At 33.0% G+C, this 21,170-nt stretch overlaps 1 protein-coding gene across 2 annotated transcripts; it reads left to right on the top strand.

Annotated features, from left to right (window-relative positions):
- The first annotated feature begins 4,718 nt into the window (after positions 1-4,718).
- On the top strand, positions 4,719-11,615 carry LOC107898111 (protein LAX PANICLE 2). 2 transcript variants are annotated; one of them, XM_016823654.2, is made up of 4 exons: positions 4,719-5,654; positions 5,813-5,863; positions 5,983-6,055; positions 11,316-11,615. In XM_016823654.2, exons 1-4 carry the CDS (start codon positions 4,927-4,929, stop codon positions 11,484-11,486), a joined length of 1,023 nt encoding a protein of 340 aa, XP_016679143.2. In that variant the 5' UTR covers positions 4,719-4,926; the 3' UTR covers positions 11,487-11,615. The 2 variants fall into 2 exon arrangements, with proteins under 2 accessions (XP_016679143.2, XP_040967412.1); XM_041111478.1 differs by having other exon boundaries at positions 11,313-11,615.
- Positions 11,616-21,170: the final 9,555 nt, after the last annotated feature.

Genomic DNA, 21,170 nt, shown 5'->3' with positions numbered 1-21,170 from the left:
CTATTATATTGTTACTATTTGTAACAGGCCAATTTGCCCGGGCCCATACCAAAACAAAAATAAAAAAACAAAATAATAAAATCAAACCCAAATTAACATTCCAAATGTCCATTACACCAGGCCCAAAACAAGTAAATCCTATGGCTCAAATTAAGACCCAAGTACAAGCCCAAATACAAATAATAAAACTTAGCCCAAAAATACAAAACCCGATGGCCCAACAATAGAAACGGCCCAAAAGGCCCAAAACCAAACATTCTCAGCCAAAGGGTGAAAACCCTAGCTGCTAGGCGCGTCATTGCTCCCATGTACGGCCACCAGCGCACCTCCGTACCCCTCCACGCACCACCGCACGCCACGCACCTGCAAGGACAAAAATACAACAGCGAAATAGCAAAAAAGGAGCAAATTTTGTATTTGTTTCTTTATTTTCTTTCGGCTATAAAAAGCCAGAAATTTTCAATTTATTTTTTCTATTTTTAACAGCTCACTAACAGAGAGAATACGAAATCAATACAGAGAAATCGAATACACTTCAAAGGTGGTTCATTTGTTCATTTTCTGTTTTTATTTTTTCCTTTTTTTATTTTATTTTGAATCTATCACATAAATACATAAAAAAGGGGAGGAAAAGAGAGCGAAAATCTCACCCGGTGATTCGTCTATCACCACCACGGTGGCTTTTTCTGTTTTAAGTTTTTTTTTAAAGAGAGTAGCAGGATGAAATTTAAAAAAAAAATTGCTTTTATAGGACGGTTAGGCGACGTCGTTTAGGGCCTAGACCAATGGCTTTAAAACGACACCGTTTAGGCATCAAACCCGTGTGACCCGACCAAAAAACCGCCTGGGATCCGCGTGTTTTTGGACTAGAGGTCTATTTGCCCCCCTAGTCCTTCCGCATTTGAGGCTGGTTTCAATTTGATCCTATTTCTTCGTCCTTTTTTTTTTTAATTTTACCCAATGAATTTTTTGCATCGTTTTGAGGGCTTGGGATATTTTCCCAATCAGTCCCTCTTTCTTCAAGCACGCTTCTTGTCGGTCCTTGATGGCCCATTCTTGTATTTACAATTTGTACCCTAAAGTTCAACTCGATTTCAGTCTAGTCCTTGGTCTGTTTTTAATTTTTTTTAATTAATTTATTTTTCTTTTCAAAAGAAAGTTGTTTTATTATTATTATTCATTTTAATTCTTTTCTTATATTTTATTTTAAATCGATTTATTATTATATATTCTAAGTTTTTCTTATATTACCTATTTCAAGTCCTTTTATTATTTATATTGAATTGTCTCTATTATTTATTTATTTATTTTAAATTATATGTATTATTTGTTTTGAACTATTTTTTTATATATATCCTTTCATATAGTTTTAAAACCCTAGTTTATTATTATATTATTGTTATCATTAATATCGTCATCATTGTTATTATTATTATTATTTACACTGTTATTCTTATTATTATCGTTACTTATATTATCGTTTGCATCACTCTTATTATTGTTTATACTTGTTAACATTACGGTTCGCTAACATCAAAGCTATCTATATATGTTACACTTCATTATGCGTATTATGTCGTTGTTATTTCAAATGTATGTCGCATTATCTTTTTTTCGCCAAGCATGACCCTTTCCGCATTTTAAATATATTTCAATGTAAGAATGGAATACGCATATGTCATTTTAGGCCCTTTATTATCCTTTTTAAATTCATAAATGAAATTTTAAAAATAATCGATATTTTGTATTTCGGGAATTCGGGAAATTGTACCCTAACTTATGGGGTTTCGATTTTCTCGTCAAATCTAAAATATCAAATATCCTTGTAAGTTTTAAACTATATGAATTTTAAATAAAATAAAGGCAATTTCTGTGTTTAGAAACTCGAGAAAGTTGTACCCTAACTTACGGGGTTCCGAATATCCTTTCAAAAATCAAAACACGATTTTTAAAATAAAATTAAGAGGCAAACTTATTTTCAAGATTCGAAACTTTCGACGTTTAGACACTAATTAATCAATTAGGCACCAATTTTGGGCATTACGAGGGTGCTAATCATTCCTTGTACGTAACCGACTCGCGAACCCGTTTTCTCGAATTTCGTAGACCAAAATTATTGTTTTAGTAAATCAAAACGTTTTATTAAAACAATCGATTATGTGGTGACCCGATCACACCTCATAAAAAAGGATTGGTGGCGACTCCCATTTGTTTTCATTTTCAAAATAAAATGTCGACCGTTTTCAAAAACAAAAAATTGGTTTCGACACTATTTTTTTGTTATTATTTGAATATTGTATAAGTCTTTTTTTTGTTATTAATTTTGCTATTTTAGGGGAATTCTCTTATTAAGTTGCAACTATCTTAATGTTATTTAAGTAGAAAGACTTTTTTTAAATATATTTTCAATTTGTTAAGATAAATTTATTTTAATATTTTTAGTGTATTTAATGTATTATGTTTTTAATTTATTTTTATATAAAAATAATACAATTTTTTTAGTATGAGTAAGCTGGGTCGGACTCGAGTTTAACATTTTTCATCTAAGCTAAACTTAGACAGAAATTTAAGCCCATTTTTCGAATTGCATTGGGCCTAAAACTAAAAACAGGTCTAACTTTTTGCATTGACTTAGCTTGGCATAACCCATAATCAAGTCTAACCCAAGTTTACCATCCTACCGAAAGATATCAAATGAAACCTTTGGAATTGGACATCTATTTATAGCCTTTTTAAGGAAGTAACCAAGAGTGGTTGCAAAGTGAGTGGGAAGTTATCAAAGACCAATAATGGGTTACCAAAGAAACTATATTAAATGAAGTTTATGGGGAGATTACGCCCAAGTAATGTTGTGATTAGATTAATTAAGAAAGCATTACTTGACAGCACACTTATGAATGCATTGTTTGTTCAATAGGACAAGCAACTACTTTTGTTTTAGGAAAAGGTTAAGAATCCAAGTCTCTAAGCCATGCTTTTTGGTCCATCTCAAGAGTGGTGGCAAATCTAAAAATCCTACCAATATTATGGGATTAGCTTCACCGTCTTCATGTAGTTGCGAGTCTTGCTAGTTTCCGAATAAGATATCTTTGCCACACAAGTTACACAAGGGGTGTTGGAATGCTAAGTGAGTGGAGCACTGGATTGCTTAATGAAGTAACAGTAGCGCTCTAGAATTTGAGTGTTAGAACCATGCTACCTAAGAGCGTTGTGCTCTGAGTGCTACTGCCATGAAGTGCTACTTTCAGCGAGCACAACTGCCAAGGGAACTCTATGGTTAGATGTGTTGCTTCCTATGATGTTGTTATTGGGGAGAATCGTTGTTAGGGAGTCCTAATATCAGGGAGCAATACTGATAATGATATGCTATTGAGACTTGAGAGAGTGCTTCTGCTAGGAAGCAACACATTGTTGTCAAGAAGTATAATTGACCAAGGAGCCTTATAGGGTAGGTAGTGCTGCTTCTAGGGAGTAGTGTTGCTAGAGAGCAATGTTCTGCTAGGAAGCATCGCTGCTACCAAGTAGTGCTATGCTACTACTAGAAAGCGATGCTGTAAGCATACACATGACTTCACACCATTACAATTAAACCTTACAAGTTAAGAGAATTTGTTGATTAATGACTGCTCCCTGAAAAGTCCCTTTCTTGTTTTTAGAGAGAGAGAGAGCGAGATGGACAGGGCATGTTTGATGGGCTGGAAAGAAAGCAGCTTTTCAGAAAACGATCAGGCAGCTAACAAAGAACAGAAGCCATTGTTGTGAGTCAAATATTAAAATCACTTGTTCCAAGTTTAAAAACAAAGGAACATAGTATCAAATGGGAGAGAGAGAGAAAAGAAGATAACAAATGAGAGGAGGTCTCAGCGTACAGTTGAGTGCAGGGAGGGTAGGGTGGGGTGCACATGCTTGCTTCACCAAAGAATGTCCTACCAAGAACCCCAAGTCGCTGTGTTTTCGATTCTCGAGTTATGGGGAAACACCATCATGCATGCCAAACTTCCCTATTTATTCTTATTTTCTTTATTATTTGACAGGTAATCTCATTATGCCTTGCCACTCCTCTGCCCTCTCCACTTGTCTCAATTCCAGGGTATTATAGCCATTGGCACGCAAGTTCTTAAACTTGTCCTTTTGCTGTTAAGAATATACTATAATCAGATTACTCCCTGCACACAACTGACATTTTTTAAAAATTAATAAAAAAATATTAATTCAGCATGCTTTGCAGGGGAAATGTTTTTCACATCCTACCTATATGCTTGCTGCAAATTACTAATTTGTCTATGGAGAATTAAGGGTGAATATGCACTAGAGCATTAGTATGAACAGTTTATTAATAATTTATGATTATGATCCGCACCGTCCAAAAGCATGAAAGGCGTGGGATCTATGGGGGCCAAAGGGGGGCGACGTGATGGGGTTTTGTGTTGTCTAGTTTTCAACATTCTAATTGTAGTTTAAATTTTTCTAGGAATGATAAGACATTCCCCATAACCTCCCATTAGGGCTAAAAAGGACCTTTTTGTGATATTCTAAAAAGAAAGAGCCTTTACAGTCATTTTCTCCTTGGAACATGCCCTAAAGGTGTTTACTGAGGGACCCTTTGCTACATATTTTTCCCAATAAAAACAGGTGGAACATATATTTCGTCTTAATAAAGTCAAAAAATTATGATGGTTCGACCTCCCTAAGAATATATATACAAATACTATCATTATTTAATCAAATCTGACTGACCACCATCTCTCTTTCTCTCCCCCCCCCTTCTCTTCTCCTGCAACTATTTCATCTCCACAAGCTTCCAAACCAAGAGAATTTAATCTCTATATCTTCCCCCAATGAAACAACAATTTAAAACAACATATTGAAAACCCTTCATTTCTTTTCATCCATGGTTTCTCTTGCTTCTCCTTGTTACCTGCTGATATGACCATGGTTCCTGCTGAAAACCTTTCTAAACGAAACCATCTTCCTCACTGTGGCGGCCTGGATTTTTACGGTTGCGGTGGTGGTGGTGGTGGTGATAGCAGTTATACAGAGAATTTTGGTCTCATGAACCGTCTTCACGGGTATGACTATCACAACGAAGCTTGCTTAGGATCTGATCTGGGTGCTAATAAAATGGCTGAAAATCCATCAAGAACTAATAGCCTTAATGAAACCGGCTCCAGCTCTAAGGATTACAATCAAGAACAAGAAGAGAGAGATGATGAAGGTTGGCTCCAACTCAGTATAGGAGGTCATGCAACAAAATACCATCATCATCATCATAACAAGCATGACCAGGTCGATCTAACCGCGACAAGAGGAGGGTTGACCGAGCTTGATCTATTACCTGGTGGCACCTCTCATCAAGAAAGGCCACATATGCCTGAGTTTAGACCTCCACTGCATCCACTGGTTATGCAAGGTTTTACAACTTCTTTATTCTTACAACAAGAAGGAACCAGCTCCATGTTTAGCAGGGCATGTAGGCCTATAGCAGCGGCAACAGCTCCTTCCACCTTGGTGCCATTAGGCTCCTATTTTGCCAGACCATTTCAAGTGCAACCCGGAATCGATGTCGCCGGGCCGAGCACTGATTTTAAAATCATTGATCCTCCTAGAAGACCCCATTCTGGCATTTGGTTCATCCTACAAGCATCTGAAAACCAGTAAGAAAAGAAAAAAAAAATAGTCTGCACTTTTTGTTTTTTGTTTGAAAATTCTCTTAATACTCTTTCTTTTTTTAATTAATCACAACGCGTTGAAGGTATTTTAAAATATTAGAGTTTACTTTTCTGATTAAATTAACTTGATTTTTACATTTCAGAGCAAAAGAACCATTCTTGCCTCAAATACCAAAGAGCTACCTGAGAATCAAGTAAATAATATTTTATCCCTTTTGTTTTATTATTATTGTTCCAATTTACTACTTTCTATATATACTCCCTTTTTGGGTTCAAAAATTAACTATTATGGCGTGTTTTGAACTTGTTTTAGGGACGGGAAGATGACAGTAGGGTCAATAATGAAGTATCTGGTTAACAAGCTGAAACTGGATAGCGAATCCGAGGTATTACATGCAAACTCCATTAATTACACCATTAAATGAGTTTTTTTTTTTTTGCAATTCTCATTAGCAAAAACATGACGATTTTCTAAATAAATAAAAAAGCCAAAAAGAAGAAAAATGAAGCGATCTTTCTATCTAGTTAATTAATTTCTTTTTATGAGTATAGGACTTGGTTGGTGTTATAGAGACATGACAGAAACCCCAGAACTAAAAATGCATTTCTCGGTACTGTTTCTTGTTAGGTGGGAAGTATGTCTCATTGTTAGCCCTTTTGTTATCTAATGCTTCATTAATTAAGCTTTTAAATCCATAACCTAGGAGCCTGTTCTTAGTGAAAGGATGAAGGTTTTAGGGCTCAAATGTAGTAAGTTTAGAGAGAATAATATAGAAATTTACCAACCCACCTTCTTCTACAAATGGGGTTTACTGTTACACATCACAAACTTATGTGAAAGTAACATATGAATAATCAACACAAGCAAAGTATAGATATATATATTGTGTAAATTTAAGTAAAAAAAGAAAAAAAAAAGATATAGCATATAAAATAATCAACTGCACGAAATGACCAGGGGTGCCTTAAAATCCACAATCCAATATGATATGTATTTTGCACCGAATATGACCATTACTTGAACCAGAATTCAAGGGAAGTATAAAAAAGATGCTTAAATTCTTAGTATATGAATCATTTTCATTGTTATTCTTTTAGGGTTTAGACGTACGTGTATATATGTACTCAATGGTGAGAGAACCCGTACGTAAACAGTCATTATCATGAAAATAAATGAGGTCTATATCACAATAATTTGTACACGAGGTGCACTATATAAGTGAATGATTTATTGTATCTCAATTTGTTAGCTATCTAGTTCCACTTTATTTTTTTTCGACACATCCCTCCCCTTTATAAGAAATGCTTCTCATGCACACTTCATCATCAAAAACAATTATTTCTTCTCAATAATAATGACATTTGAAGTTTTCTTCCATAATACTTTAGCATCATAATATATAACCTAAGAAAATCAATTTTTTTCTAGGATAAGATGAATCTGCCTCAAAGAAAAATGCCTAAGTAACCTTGTGTCATTTCTTTATAAAATGCATACTTCTACACATATTCCCTACTATTTCATGAATTTGAACCTGCATTCTCTTAGTTGCATTAACAAGAATGATTTGTATCATAAGTTTTTGATGTTATTTAGTTCATTTCGCATTTCATGTTTTGCATGTTATGGCATATAAAAATTATAGCTAAATGCAAAAATTATTAATGGACAAGTACATAGAAAGATTATTGCAACTCCTTCTATGCAATTTCTAGAATATAGGAGAAAATGTCAGTCTAAATGAAAATTTATTGGTGAATGGTGCGTGCCATTTGTGTAATTCATTTTATATGTCTTGCCCTCGCTATATTAGTTTGATTATATATATGTCTAAAATCGAATTTGAAATTGATGTGAATTGCTATAATATTTTTAGACCCTTACACTATGAAATTTTTTGTTTGAGCCTTAAGAACATAAGTTAAAACATTCACTAATTTTACGTGGAATGATGCCTAGAGGAGTAGAAATGAAGTTTTCCATACGTATATAATCCAAAATGAAGCTTTTATTTGAATTTGTTGTATATGTCAACCAGTTCATCTCATCATTTCATCACATATTAACCTATCTTTAATTATTAAATGACAAAAAAAAATTGTTAGTTACATGAAAGACAAATTTCATGATTAGTCATTACATGATTTATAGTTTTTTTTTATATTTTATTTTGATCTTACGATTATAGAAAATATATTTTATTTAGTCACTCATACTATAAATATTCATTTTTATCGTCTTAAAGATCTATCCACCCAAATTGATGATCATAGCAGTCATTTATTGCACTCTAAATATCAGTTTTGTCTTGTCTCTCAGCCAACGACCTAAAATATCCAAAACTAAATAAGCTTGCTAGGATTTTATATGTATGCATGAATTTCATGACATCCTCTTCGACATTCTGTTTTTGTTTTGTGTTCTTGTTACCAGCAACATCTATTATGTCTTGTAGTTTACAATTAATTGAAGCATTTATTGGTCAACTCTTTATGCCATGAAATTAATGAAAATATACTTGTGTTTCTTTCCTTACACTTCATGCCATGAAGTAATCCACTTGAGATTATGACGATATATATATATTAATATATATGTCAGTCACAACACAAGGTGTTACAGCTATTGCTTGTTTGTATTCTAAACCGAAAAGATATACAACCAATCTTTAAAAATATGTTTAGATACTATAGGAATAATTTTTTATAAAAAAAAAAGAAAAAAACTTTCCATTTAGTAATTTATTAGGTCAACTCATAGTAGCGGGTCGGCTAGGTGATATATAATTTTCATCTTAGCTAGGGTTTTTTTTTTCCTCCTTTTCTCACATGACATGCAATAAAAATATCCAATGAGTAGTGTTCTAATCTATTTTAGCGTAGATGTATACTCTTCTCTCTCTTAGATGATGAGGACATTTTATATAAGAAAAAACAAAGTTTAGTGAATAATTTAACCTATTATTCCACGAATAATACTTGTTAATACTGGTATCTAGGGATGGGATTTATTAATCTTTCACACCACTTTGTTCACATTATCATTACCCAAAATTTAAGAGTACCATAGTCTAATTCTTTGTTTGTACATACTGTAAGGCTATCATAAATCTTTTAAGATTCGAGATTTTTTACTCTCAAATTCAAACTTAGTGTAAATGCTTGGAGAAAAGAAGTTCACTTCTGGTTCTTCCACCCACTTTAGGATTGGATACTTTGATAGTAAGGCATATATATGTAGTAAAATCATATCGCAGGGCCATGAAAACCACACGTGTACCTTATCATTCTCAAGCCCCCCATCTGCATGTTTTATCCCTTCCTTTCGTCACGCTTTCGCTTCTTATATCTCAGCTTTCAGACAGCTAACCCGTAGGGCCTTTTGTTTTCGTAGTGGATTGTACTTAAAAATGGCCATTAATAAAAATAAAAAAAAAAGAAACCCTTAAGTGCTTCTTTAAAGACACTATGATCACTCATTGGTTCCCACGACTAGCATATTGAAAGAAAAGAAAGTTAAAAAAATAAAAATAAAATAAACCCTAAATATTTTACGTTGTGGGAAAGCAATACATGAGGGATAGTTCCACAACAGAATCATTCCTAGTTGTTGAAAAAAGACAAAAATAAAAGCATTAAAAAAAACAGATAAGAACCCCCCACCTCATGAAAAATGTCTTGTTTATTGTTGGTGAACGGAATGCATGCAGCATTAAATATTATGGGGAAATTAGTCTTCTATCTTACATCAACGTCATATCCCATTCATTAAACAGAAAATTGAATTATAAATTTTAGAAAATTGAAAATATAATTTAGTAATTTCTGGAAGAAAATTAACAGTGGTTGTATGGTTTTTCTTACCTACCTATGAAGCCAACCTCTGTATTTAATATTTTAAAAATTAAAGGAAAGACAAGAAAAAACACACAACTAGAAAGGGTTATTGACCTTTGAGAGATTAGGGATTTTGGTTTTGTAAATGTGGAAAGTGAAAGCAACGTGAAGAAGACGTGCATGAAATGCGATTGTTGTGTTGTATGTGACAGATGTTAGAGAAAGTTAGGTTTTGTAGGAATGAAAATATTATAAAAATAAAAATGACGTTTTGAAATTAAATTAAATTTGTTATTATTATTTGATTACCTTTTATTTTTTAAATTTCTTTTAAGAATTTCATTAAATAATTTTAAATGACGATGATGTGGTAATATATTTGATTTTTTTACAATAAATTTACATTTTATTTTTTTTCTATGCAGAAAATTTATTTGATAAAAGTAATGAAAATAATTAAATTATATTCGAAGAATTATATCAGAGGATGAGTGACAGGAGCGAAACCAATTCTTTTTTTTTTATAAGATTGACCAAAGAGAAATCGTTGGGTCGTGCCTGTTCTTCGCCGGGCTTTCAGGATCCAATACAAATATTGTATTTTTGATTACTTTTAATTAAGCCTATAATTTGTAAAATAAAGTAAATAATTTTATAATTAACACCACTACTAGTTATAATAAAATTCAAATGGAATCATGATTTTGGGTTACGAGAAAAGTCTAGGTCGGTTGGGTCCCGTAATGATTTATTTTGGGCAGCCGTGGGATCAACGGTGGATTTGGCTGCCTGACCGCTGACCTAAGTTGCACTACTAAATAGTAGTGTCTTTGAATTTTTGCCTTTAATGGGATTGGAAAATAGGGAAGAGAAATTCTAATTTTTAAGGGTAAGTTGCAAGTTTGAAAGAGATGCGGCATATTAGCATGGGCAAGACGTAAGCCACTTATCAACCATGACTTCAGTTTTACTTGTAAAACTACATATATTAATCTAAATTAATTTCAATAATTGAAATTCCAGCGTAGAAACAATTTTCTTTTATGGGTTTTTATTAATGTTTGGATTTATTTTTTTATGATTTTATGTATTATTAGTGAATTAGATGATTATGAATATAAAGTGTAGTGAGATGATAGTTTATTTTGTCCTTTAATCATGTGGTTGAGGATTCGATCCCAACTCACAATAGTAAAAAATTCTTTAAATGATAGGTAATTATCTAATTCTTGGAAGTAGCACAAAATTATAAAAGTTGTGTAGAGAGATTTTTGAAGTTTGGGAGAAGAATAGATAGCATTGCAAAGTTTCAAATAGAAAAGTGGAGTCTTGGAGGAATTTAGTCTGGTTTATATGACTTAATATGAGTCTTGGAGTCTAGTTGAGTTATGATAGGGATTCATACATGTATTTAAATATGACTAAGAGTTTTTATTACATTAAAATAGTTTTTCGTGACATTTTGAAAAGGTTACGGAAACAAAAAAAAAAGTCACGAACATGGTGTTTTATTTGACAAAATATAAGAAAGCATTATGCATGAAAAGTAACGAAATTTTTTTCGTTATATTTTAAATGAAGATCATGCAAAGTAAAAGTGTTTATCATATGTTGCCTACCAAGGTGATCTCTTTAAACAAGGTGGTCCTCGGCTATAAATCGAGCAAACTCTTCTTTGATTCCACTTTTTGTCAAATCTGTCAACTTAGACTAATAAAGTAGTATTAGTGATCATATTTGGAATGTTTTTATATTGGAATTAGGATAAACGAGTATAATAACGTGGAAAATGGATGGATGAAAAAGCAGGTAGAGATAAGATGCAGAGGGGAAGAGCTTGAACCAGGGTTGACGTTGGAGCATGTGAGAGATCAAATATGGAGTTCAACAGACGCCGTCGTCACTTTGCTTCCACATACCTCAACGCCACCATCCCTTCATTTTAATCTCATGCTTCTTCACTATGGTAGGAGGGGTTGAATTACTTGCTTTCCAATACACACCTCGATTTTTTTTTTCATTTCATTTTCTCATAATTTAATTAATCCCCCACCTTTATGCCATGTATCATTCTAAATTTATGAAATGCCCATCCCTTAATTTCTTTTATTTTTATTTTCTTTTTCGATGATCACTAATCATGAAGAAATTTTTTTTGGGGGGGGGGGGGTTGGTTTACTTTGGGGGGTGCAATAACGCAAGTAAAATTGAATTGATGATATTTAATTATTCTCATTTGTGTCCACTATTACAAACTTCATTGATTAATTCACTAATCTTTTTTTTTTCTATTCACTTCTCCCAATCTGCCTTAATTTATGATTTATAGAAATTGAATTCACCTAATCTCACACAAACTCGAATTCTAAATAATCAAATATAAAAAAAATTTGTATTATCTAAATTAACATATGGGGTAGTGAACACTTTTGACCATTAGACCATCACATGTGGTTCCTCAATTAACAAATTTAAGAAATCTAAATCCGAAATTACCCAAATATGAAATGATCTAATATAAATAAGAACAATTGAAATCAGTATTAATTAAGTTTAGTATAATGAAAAACTATTGGAAAATAACTCAATAATCAATTGAATCCTCAATAAAAAAAACTCGAATTGAGCCTCCTTAAACGAATATAAACAATTAATTACCTTTGTTTACTCATATTTAAATAGTATAATAATTAAATTTATCTCGTTTTAACATTGTCCCTATAATTCATTAATAAAATAGTTAACATCATCTTCAGTTATTCTCATTAGCTCACTCCATACATTTTGAGAAAGATCAAATTACTCCTAATCTTATATAGTATAGGAATCTCTCAATTTATCATGATTCATATTTAATGAACTGTTAGTAAAATAAATTGTAATACATTATTATAAATTTTTAAAAATAAATTCAAATAATTTTAATTTTCATTAATCCACAAATAACATATGAATTTTAATTATGGGCACATTAAAATTATATAAACCCTTTTTAAAACATCATGTTTCAAAAGAAGAATGTGGCTAAGTAGTGTTTGCATAATTCGATTTGTGATCCATAATATGCTCATGCTTTCCAATTGACTGGTACTGGAGATGTCAAAGTTAAGTGGGCTGGGCTTACAATCACAGCAACTTAGAAATGTAAAAATAGCCTTTTTCTTCTTCTTCTTTTTCTTGAATTTAATAACATTGATGTTGCATAGGGCTGAGGAAAAAAATCAAGTAAACTGTACCACTAATAATATTTGTTTTAAATTGAGAATAGTGTACTGTGGGACACATTTTGGCCTTCTTTTGAAACTGAATATACTTTATTTTATGTGAAATATGTAAATTGTTGCAATCTCTGAATCAAATGTAACAAGCTTAGTAGTAGAATTTTGAGAGGTGACATTTCATGCCTTCAATTTGAAATGTTGGATTTTTAAAACCTATGAAAGTTGAGTGGACTACCTTTTTGTGTTCCCATTTTAAAATATATTAATGCGATCAATGCATTTCAAGTCATGCGGAGTTTTAGAAATCGATGGGAAAATTCCATCTCACACGACAAAGTTGGAAATTGATCTTATAAAATATAGTTAATGGGAGATGATTTCATATAGTTACATTTGTGGTTAAATTTTGTTGGATTTTTATTTCAATATATGTGATTTAAGGTGTTACTTTAAATTGTAACATTTTTTACATGTTTTTATGTGTGGTACAAATAAGGGATGTTTTTGGAATATATATGACAAAATCTTTTGAATTTTTAAGAAAAAATTAAAATAATTTAATAAAATCATAGAATTTTGTTGATGAGAGGTATCAACAAGGGAGTATATAATGAGGAGAAGGTAGTGGTGCGAAGGAAGTTAATTCACCTTGACAAGCGGAGAGCTAGAGAAGAATAAAATGTAAGGACGGTTGTGTACAGGGAATAAGAAGTCAAGGTTGCTAAGTGGAGGAAAAGATCCCTCTTTTTTCATCTTGGAGGATATTTATAGGAGATACCCCTTTGTTTGATAGTGGTGACGTGGCAACCTGTTGCCAAGAAGTTGCCATCAAGGAGTGTGTGGGGAGATGTACGTATTGGGACCCATTCTATTATTCATTTGGGGGCAGTACAAGGTTGTTATGCTCAAGTAGGCACATACGTACAACATCTATGTTTAAAGAATACAGGCAATTAGAATTCCACATACTTAGTTTTCTTTCATCCATGTTTTGAACTTTAGTATAGTACTGACAAGTATAAATAACTCATGTGCAATTATGAGTAAAAATTTCTTAAGTACTCATTCTTTTTATTTGATTTTTTTTTTCATTTCATTCACTTTTTACTCACATTGTTTTTAACCATTCTATGCTTTTATAACTCTCGCATTGCTTTTAGCCCTCACAATGCTTTTGTTTACTCATTAGTTTTCATTTAGGCATATACTTGTAAGGATTACATACTTATTATACTATACTATTTCAATATCCATGAATTCCAATAACTGAGTGATAAAATTCCAACCTATGATTTAAACAAATGTATATACTTACTCGTGTATATATTTATCACTTGGTATGCTTAACTCCTTATTCCTATTTACAGTTTAACAAATTGAACTGACTAATCTAAAATTAAACAACCTAAAATCGTTTGTTATGAGGCTAGATTTATAGTTTATACAAATAACCTATTCACATGCTCCTAACCAATCACTTGTATTTCTACAAGCTCAAGCACACACAAACACACGAGAAAAGAAAAAAATCAACTAAAAATTACTAAAAACTAAGAAAAATTTCTATGTTACCCTCACACTTTATTTGACACATTGTCCCTAATGTGCTCCCAAAAGAAATTAAGAGAAGAGACCACCTAGTTTTTCGTGAAGGTGTTAGAAAGTCAGCCAAGTCGTTCTCCCCTTTCTGGTTCAGCTTGAAATTGTAGTGTTGCCTAATGTGAGGTTCCTACATAGAAAGAAACAGTTTTTTTTAACAACTTCTTCAAAGGTCAGCATAATTGTCATTATCGAACTCCTCGGTACAGTCGTCCTCGTCCAAAAATGACCATCTTCCCCTTTCCTTTGCTTGTGGATTGTATTTTCGAAACAGGGTGTCAAATGTTGGATGGATTGTGCATTGGGATCCCCTTTTCCATTGGACTCGAATGTGCCCCACCATTTTGTAGTGGGATAAATAGGTCATCATCTGTAGGAGTGGTCCAGAATGGGGATGGCTGTGGGGCAGCCCATGGTGGCAACTCAAGACCATGCCTCTCGGTATAATGAGTTGTGATTGGCCTGAAGAATGCCATGCCTTGAGTAATGTACTCGAGAGAGGCTTGTGATCTGCTACAATTCATTGTGGCAAATTAAGGTCTTTTCAGCACTTAATGAGCTTGTTTTATAGCATTTTTATATGTTTTTATTTCGTTTTCATTTTTTACTGTTTTTAGTTTAATTTATGCAAAATAAGTATTTTTACGCAATTTTGAGTTATGTAACAACCTAATGGGCCACTAGGGGCTTAGGGTTGATCTAATGACTCTATCTAGTGTGTAGGATATTGTTTTCGGGCTTAGAAGATGAAGGATGACTATAACATGGCAACACTGAGAAGTTGTGTCACAACATCAAACATTGAAGCCAAAATACCTAGAAAATGAAGGCAGTGTCACGACACCAGTCTTGTGGTGTTGTGACACCAAGTGATGAACATGAATTATTAAGGGTATTTTAGTCCTTACAATGTATCTTAATCAGAATTTTGGGTTGTTTAGCAACTCTAATTAGGTCTGAGCATAAACTCTATAAATAGGCATGTTAAGTCTCGTTTGAGGAGCCTATCTAGATTTTCTATTAGGGGCGTCACTTCCTAGTGTACCATGTCCCTTGACTAATGTAATGACCCAAAAGTCAGTGGTGTTGAAAACAGTGGTTTTAGGATTTTTTTTTCCGATGATAGAGTCAGTAAAAAAATTATTTATTAATATTTACAAGGGCATTACAATTTTAAATTGAAGTTTGGTCTAATAATTTTGGTTAATTGGAAAGTTAGACAATGTATAAGTGTATCGATTCTAAAGTTAGTGGTTTTGAAAATTGAGACATCAAGACCACATTTCTGTAAAGGGGACCTATAAATATTTTTATTAAATATTTACAGAGTTATATTAGAAACGAATTGAATTTCGATTAAGTAATTCCATTGAATTAGTGTTTAATTTAGGTACAATGACTAAATTGCATAAGTAATAAAAGTATGAATTGATATTAGTTTATAAGGTGAAACTTGATTAAGGAGCTTATTAAATAAATAGACCAATAAATAAATGGTTATAATGATGGCCAGACATGGTTTAGTATATATGTGTTTTATATTATAAAACTTAAGTTAAAAAAATTATGTTAGAATAAAATAAATTAAAAACAAAATGAAGATAAATAACAAAGTGGGGAAAAAGAGAAACAAGCTTATCATCTTCATTCTTTGCATGTCAAAATTGGGAAGGAAGAAGAAATACTATTCAACCTTTGACCTTTAAACTTTGAAGCTCAATTTGGTTAGTGTAATTTTACCTATTTCTTGTAAATTTTATATTCTGGGATCCTTGTAGCTTGATTTAGTTAACCTATGTTACAATTTTTGGTACTGATAAAGATTTATGTGTTACCATTGTTGAAATTAGATTTTGAGGTGTGATTTTGATGGATTTTAAGTTTAGAATTGATAAATGACTAACTTGTAAAGTCAATGATTGATTCTGTGTAATATGGACTAAATTGTGAAAAAATAAAAATTTTAAGGTAAAAATGAGAAATAAGGAGTTAAATTAGGCTTAGAGTGAAATTGGTATAAAAGTTTGGAATTAAATGTGAAAATTATGCTAGTCCTGTTTTGGGAACTAAATTGAATAATATGCAAAAGTTACATAAATTAGCAATTAAATGTGAAAATGATTGTGTATTGATGATCTGGTGTATTTATGTTAATCTGTAGCAAACGTCAGTCCGTATTCCTCAAAACAAAAAGGAAAGGATAAAGTTATTGACAAATAGCTTGGAGTTTACGGTTTGTATTTCTATAACCCGAATCTTTTTAATTGTTGCAATTACAAACTGCATCACATGGTAATAAGGTAAGCTGGAAATGATTCAACGAGCTAAATTAAATTGATTTGAATTAGTTGATTATGATAAAGACTAAAATGAATATACTAAAATTATGATATAACGTTATAAATATGTAATTGAATTCAATTGGTGTTGAATTTTGCTATCACATATGTAATTCAATGATTGGTTGATGAAATTATGTTGTGGAATTGAGAAATCGAGTATAAATGAAACTGAAATAAGTGTGGATAGTAAATATTTGTTTATAAGCTCAAAATTAAGGTTTTGACATTGTACGATTTAATCAATTCGATTGTGATAGGGAAAAATGTATATGCAGCAACTATGATGGCTTGATTTAAGATGTGTAAATAGATTTTATATTTATGTGATGTATTAGGACTTGTAGATTGGCATGTTAAAATCCATTATAAACTTTATATTATGTTTTAATGTTCGATTTTAGAAATACCACTGAGTTATACTCAGCGTACGATTTTGTTTTATGTGCATAGGTTAGGTATATTACAATTTGATCATTGAGTCAGCATCCAACGATGGTCTCGAACTCAAATGTGGTGAATAGTATTTTTGTTTGGTTTTGACATGTACCTAAGTTGTGATATTCTAGTTTTGGTCATTTTGTATCTTGATGATCTTTAATGGTATGTAATTAAATACATGTGTGTTGGAAATGGTCAATTTGTTGATAGCTTGGAAGTGTTTTGCTTTGGGTTAATTGCCTAATGTTGTCATTAATGATTTGGTTATATAGTGTTTTGCTTGATGATTGTTTGGAACTAGTTAATAGATGATATGCCTAGTGATTTTAGTATGGAATTAGTAGGAGTCAAGTTATAACTATGTTTTACCTTATTAGCTTTGATAGTCTTTGTATCTAAGTTGTAATGTTAGAATGAACATCAAATATGAGATGGTTAAATGACTTAATGTGCTCAAGATTAGTATGTTTGATCAATTCCTTTTTGAGTTGCTTTGAATTATTGACATGTGGTGCCAATGAGGGCATATTGGTTAGGCACTTAAGTTGAATGTTTTAAGCTTGTTTGAATGAGCTTTTAAGGTATGTAAATGATTGTTTTTGGTTTGGCTTGGTATCCAAGTGATGTGTGAATAATTTTCTTGTTTTAGAAACCATTTTAGGTGCATACGGCCTGAGACACAGGCTACCACATGGCCGTGTAACCCATAATTTGATTCGTACATGGTTTGACCACACGACCATGTTTCTGAGCCACACGGTCTAGACTTTGTCATATGGCTTGGCCACACAGCTGAGTGACCCTGTTTCAAAATTTTCTCAACTTTTTGTTTTTAATTCAAATTGATCCTTGTTCAGTCCCGAATTATTTTTAAGCTTTTGTATAGTCAATATTTACCTGAAATTGATTTATTAGTGTGATTATACATGCATGTATGTGATAATTTAATAATTGTTTATGATTTTATATTATAAATTGTTTGTAATTGTGTGATATTTGTTCGTAGCATTCTATTGCTCGGGTCCGGCAACCAAACTGGGTGAGGGGTGTTACAAATAAACACTTTCTACTACACTCAATTTGTAACACTCGCAATTCGGCTTAAGAGTTTAGACCGAATCTCGGATGTCACATTGGTCACCGAAGTAACTGTCTCAAGTCGACTAAAATGTTTGATCGTTTAAAACCCAGTATGTAAAATTAAAATTAAGTAAAACATGTAACCAAAACTAATAAACGAATAAAATTTTAAAATGGAACTTGTACCATAGCTTTTTAAAATCTTACAGTTCGAAAATCGCTTAACCAAATATAAACTGGAAATATAAACCAATAATCATTTATTTCCACCGAGATTACCCAAGACCTCCACACATCGAGTCTAGTGTCAGAATTCAGGAATGTACCTGAAAAGGAAACACTAAGAGGGGGTGAGCTACTCAAGCTCAGTGTGAGTTTGAAACAAGACAAGAGACAAAATTCAAAATAGAAGCAACATTTCAAATATTCACCGAATCATAAAACCTACCTGGGACTAGTGACCCGACAGAGTTTATCAATCAGAGCACACCAAGTTCACACAAAAGTCTCAGCACAAATGCTATTTGGACAATCAGATTACAGACACTAACCTTACAGTCAGAACTCACAGGTACACTGTCACCTATGTTAATCAGTCCAACAAAAACAGTCAGAGAATCTCACACACAGAACACTCAAACAGATGCGTATGTATGCAGTCTGATATTAAAAGAACCTACCCTTCTAGCCAAACACACCTCTCCGTCCCTCGATCACACCTCGTATGAGTTGTTTGAGCTTATCCAACCAAACACACCACATAGGACCAAGTAGGCCCATCCAGCCCTACACACCATATAACGTCATCCCGAGTTGCCCAGCAACAATAACTTATCAAAATGCAGTTGAACTGCCAGATCAGATAATGTATAGATAGCATAGCTAACGTATACGTAGTATAGTGCAATGCTGTAGACTACTATACCATTAATTTGTAGTTTAACTGCCAGATCAGATAAATATACGAAGCAAGGCTGACGTATGAGCTGTACAGTGCAGTGCAAAAATATATAGTATAGATAAATTACAGTTTGAATTGCCAGATCATATCAGAATTAGACTCTCTTCTCTTCGAAACCCGTCCCAAAATATTTTATGTAGGTGTATGTATGTATACAATCTCACAGATCAGAGACACAATATCAGACAGTCAGACAGAACAACTATGCACACACCCAACAAAACAGATTCAGAATTAAACATCTCATATGACAGTCATAGATACACTCAGGCTGAGGCCTAGATCAGATAATTCTTTGTCACACTGACTAAAGATCAGTCAAGGTAGACAGACAGACAAATGCTTGTAACAAAGACACACAGACTCAAAATAGATGACTTAGAACCACACGTCCGTGTGCTATGGTAGTGTGGAATTAACTAGGCCTATGGTAGGTCAAAAACCCATGTAAAGAGGGGCACACGCCTTTGTGAAGAGGGGCACACGTCCATGTGACTAAGGCACACGCCCGTGTGGACCGAGAACATAACTGTAGAGATAAGACGTGTAACTCTTTGTCTATTTACACTAACTTTAAGTACAGGGCTGACACAGTCGTGTGAAAGTCTCACACGCCCGTGTGGCCACCAAACACAGCCGTGTGTCCAAAACACACGCCCATGTGGAATCCCTAAATCCTTAAATTAGCCACACAGCCATGTAGTCAGACCGTGTGGTACCAAATTACTCAAAAGCTTAATCCCCAAACTCATACACCTGTGTGCCCAAGGGACACGGCCGTGCGAGAAACAATAAAATCCCCAAGTCAGCCACACGGTCATGTGGCACCAAAATTGGCCCGAAAACCCTAATTCCCAAAAGCACACGGCCATGTGAACTAGCACATGCCTGTGTGGAAACCCTCAATGGCCACGAAACCACCTCTGAACAAGCCAGAAAATGATGTGTCAGCCTTCGCAACATCCCCAACCATCGCAATGATAGAAGGGTGTCGAGATATGTTGTATTTCCATACCTTTTTCAGCAACTAACACTCCAAAATCGACAATTAAGAACACAAACAAGAATTTCCACAACAATAATCACAAAAAAATAAAGGTATACAATATTCAAATCCCACACCTGTCTTGTGATCAAAGATGCCCAAAACTCAATCCAACGAACAAGAAATCAATAGCTTCTCACGAACCCCACGCCACTATTTTCAAAAAAGAAAAAGAAAAGAAACAGGGAAAAGAAGAGGAGGACGTTTCCAGTAGAAAGAAAGAACAAGAAAAAGATAAATAATAAAAATACAGTAAGTAAAATAAAACAAAACAAAATAAATACAAATTATTAATTGAGAACCAATCAAAATAAAAAGGCTCTCAAAGAATGTGCACTTAAGACTCGAACCTAGAACCTTGAGGTATGCTAACACTTACTAATCCACCAGACCAGAAGGCCCATTCTATCACATAAACGTGCTACTAAACATAATAGCACAATCTCCTCTGTACCCTTAACCACTAACCTCAGAACTTTTAACCCTCGAAAACTGGGGTGTTACACAATCAATTAATTAACAAAACACCCAATTCATGCAAGATAAGTACAAAGCACAAAATATATTCAAATATTCATACAAACATTCAATTAAAAGATATAATGAACGAAATATAAATAGAAGAATAAGGACAAGAGAATGCTCATGAATTAATAAATAAAATAGCATGATTCCGAACATCCTTTGGTAGCAATTATCTAACTTTGGAATAGGATCTTCCGATTAAGTGAACATAATGAAAACTAAACTAAAAACTAAAGAAAACTGTGTAACAAAATCTGTCTATCTAGGTTGACTTCCCCTTTAATGTGGTTAAAATGTGACTTATAGGCTACATTTAAGGTACTAGGTGCCTAAAATACCCTTGAAGCAAGTAGGGCTTAACTAGGAAACAAAACCCTAATTAGTTATCAAAATGTGACTACCCTTTCTAGGTTTTCGTCCTGTCTATTGGATAAAAGGGCTTGAAAAATGCAG

The sequence above is a fragment of the Gossypium hirsutum genome, chromosome A04 (genome assembly GCF_007990345.1).
Source record: "Gossypium hirsutum isolate 1008001.06 chromosome A04, Gossypium_hirsutum_v2.1, whole genome shotgun sequence".
NCBI classification, from domain to species: Eukaryota; Viridiplantae; Streptophyta; class Magnoliopsida; order Malvales; family Malvaceae; genus Gossypium; species Gossypium hirsutum.
Note: the sequence above shows the minus strand (reverse complement) of the source record. Positions and strands in the feature narration are given on the sequence as shown.

Bases quoted from the DNA above. Each gene is read 5' to 3' on its own strand.
- LOC107898111 (XM_041111478.1), top strand. From the start codon at position 4,927: ATGACCATGGTTCCTGCTGAAAACCTTTCTAAACGAAACCATCTTCCT. The intron at 5,655-5,812 runs GTAAGAAAAGAA...TTTACATTTCAG, and splicing joins CTACAAGCATCTGAAAACCA to AGCAAAAGAACCATTCTTGC. The intron at 5,864-5,982 runs GTAAATAATATT...AACTTGTTTTAG, and splicing joins AAGAGCTACCTGAGAATCAA to GGACGGGAAGATGACAGTAG.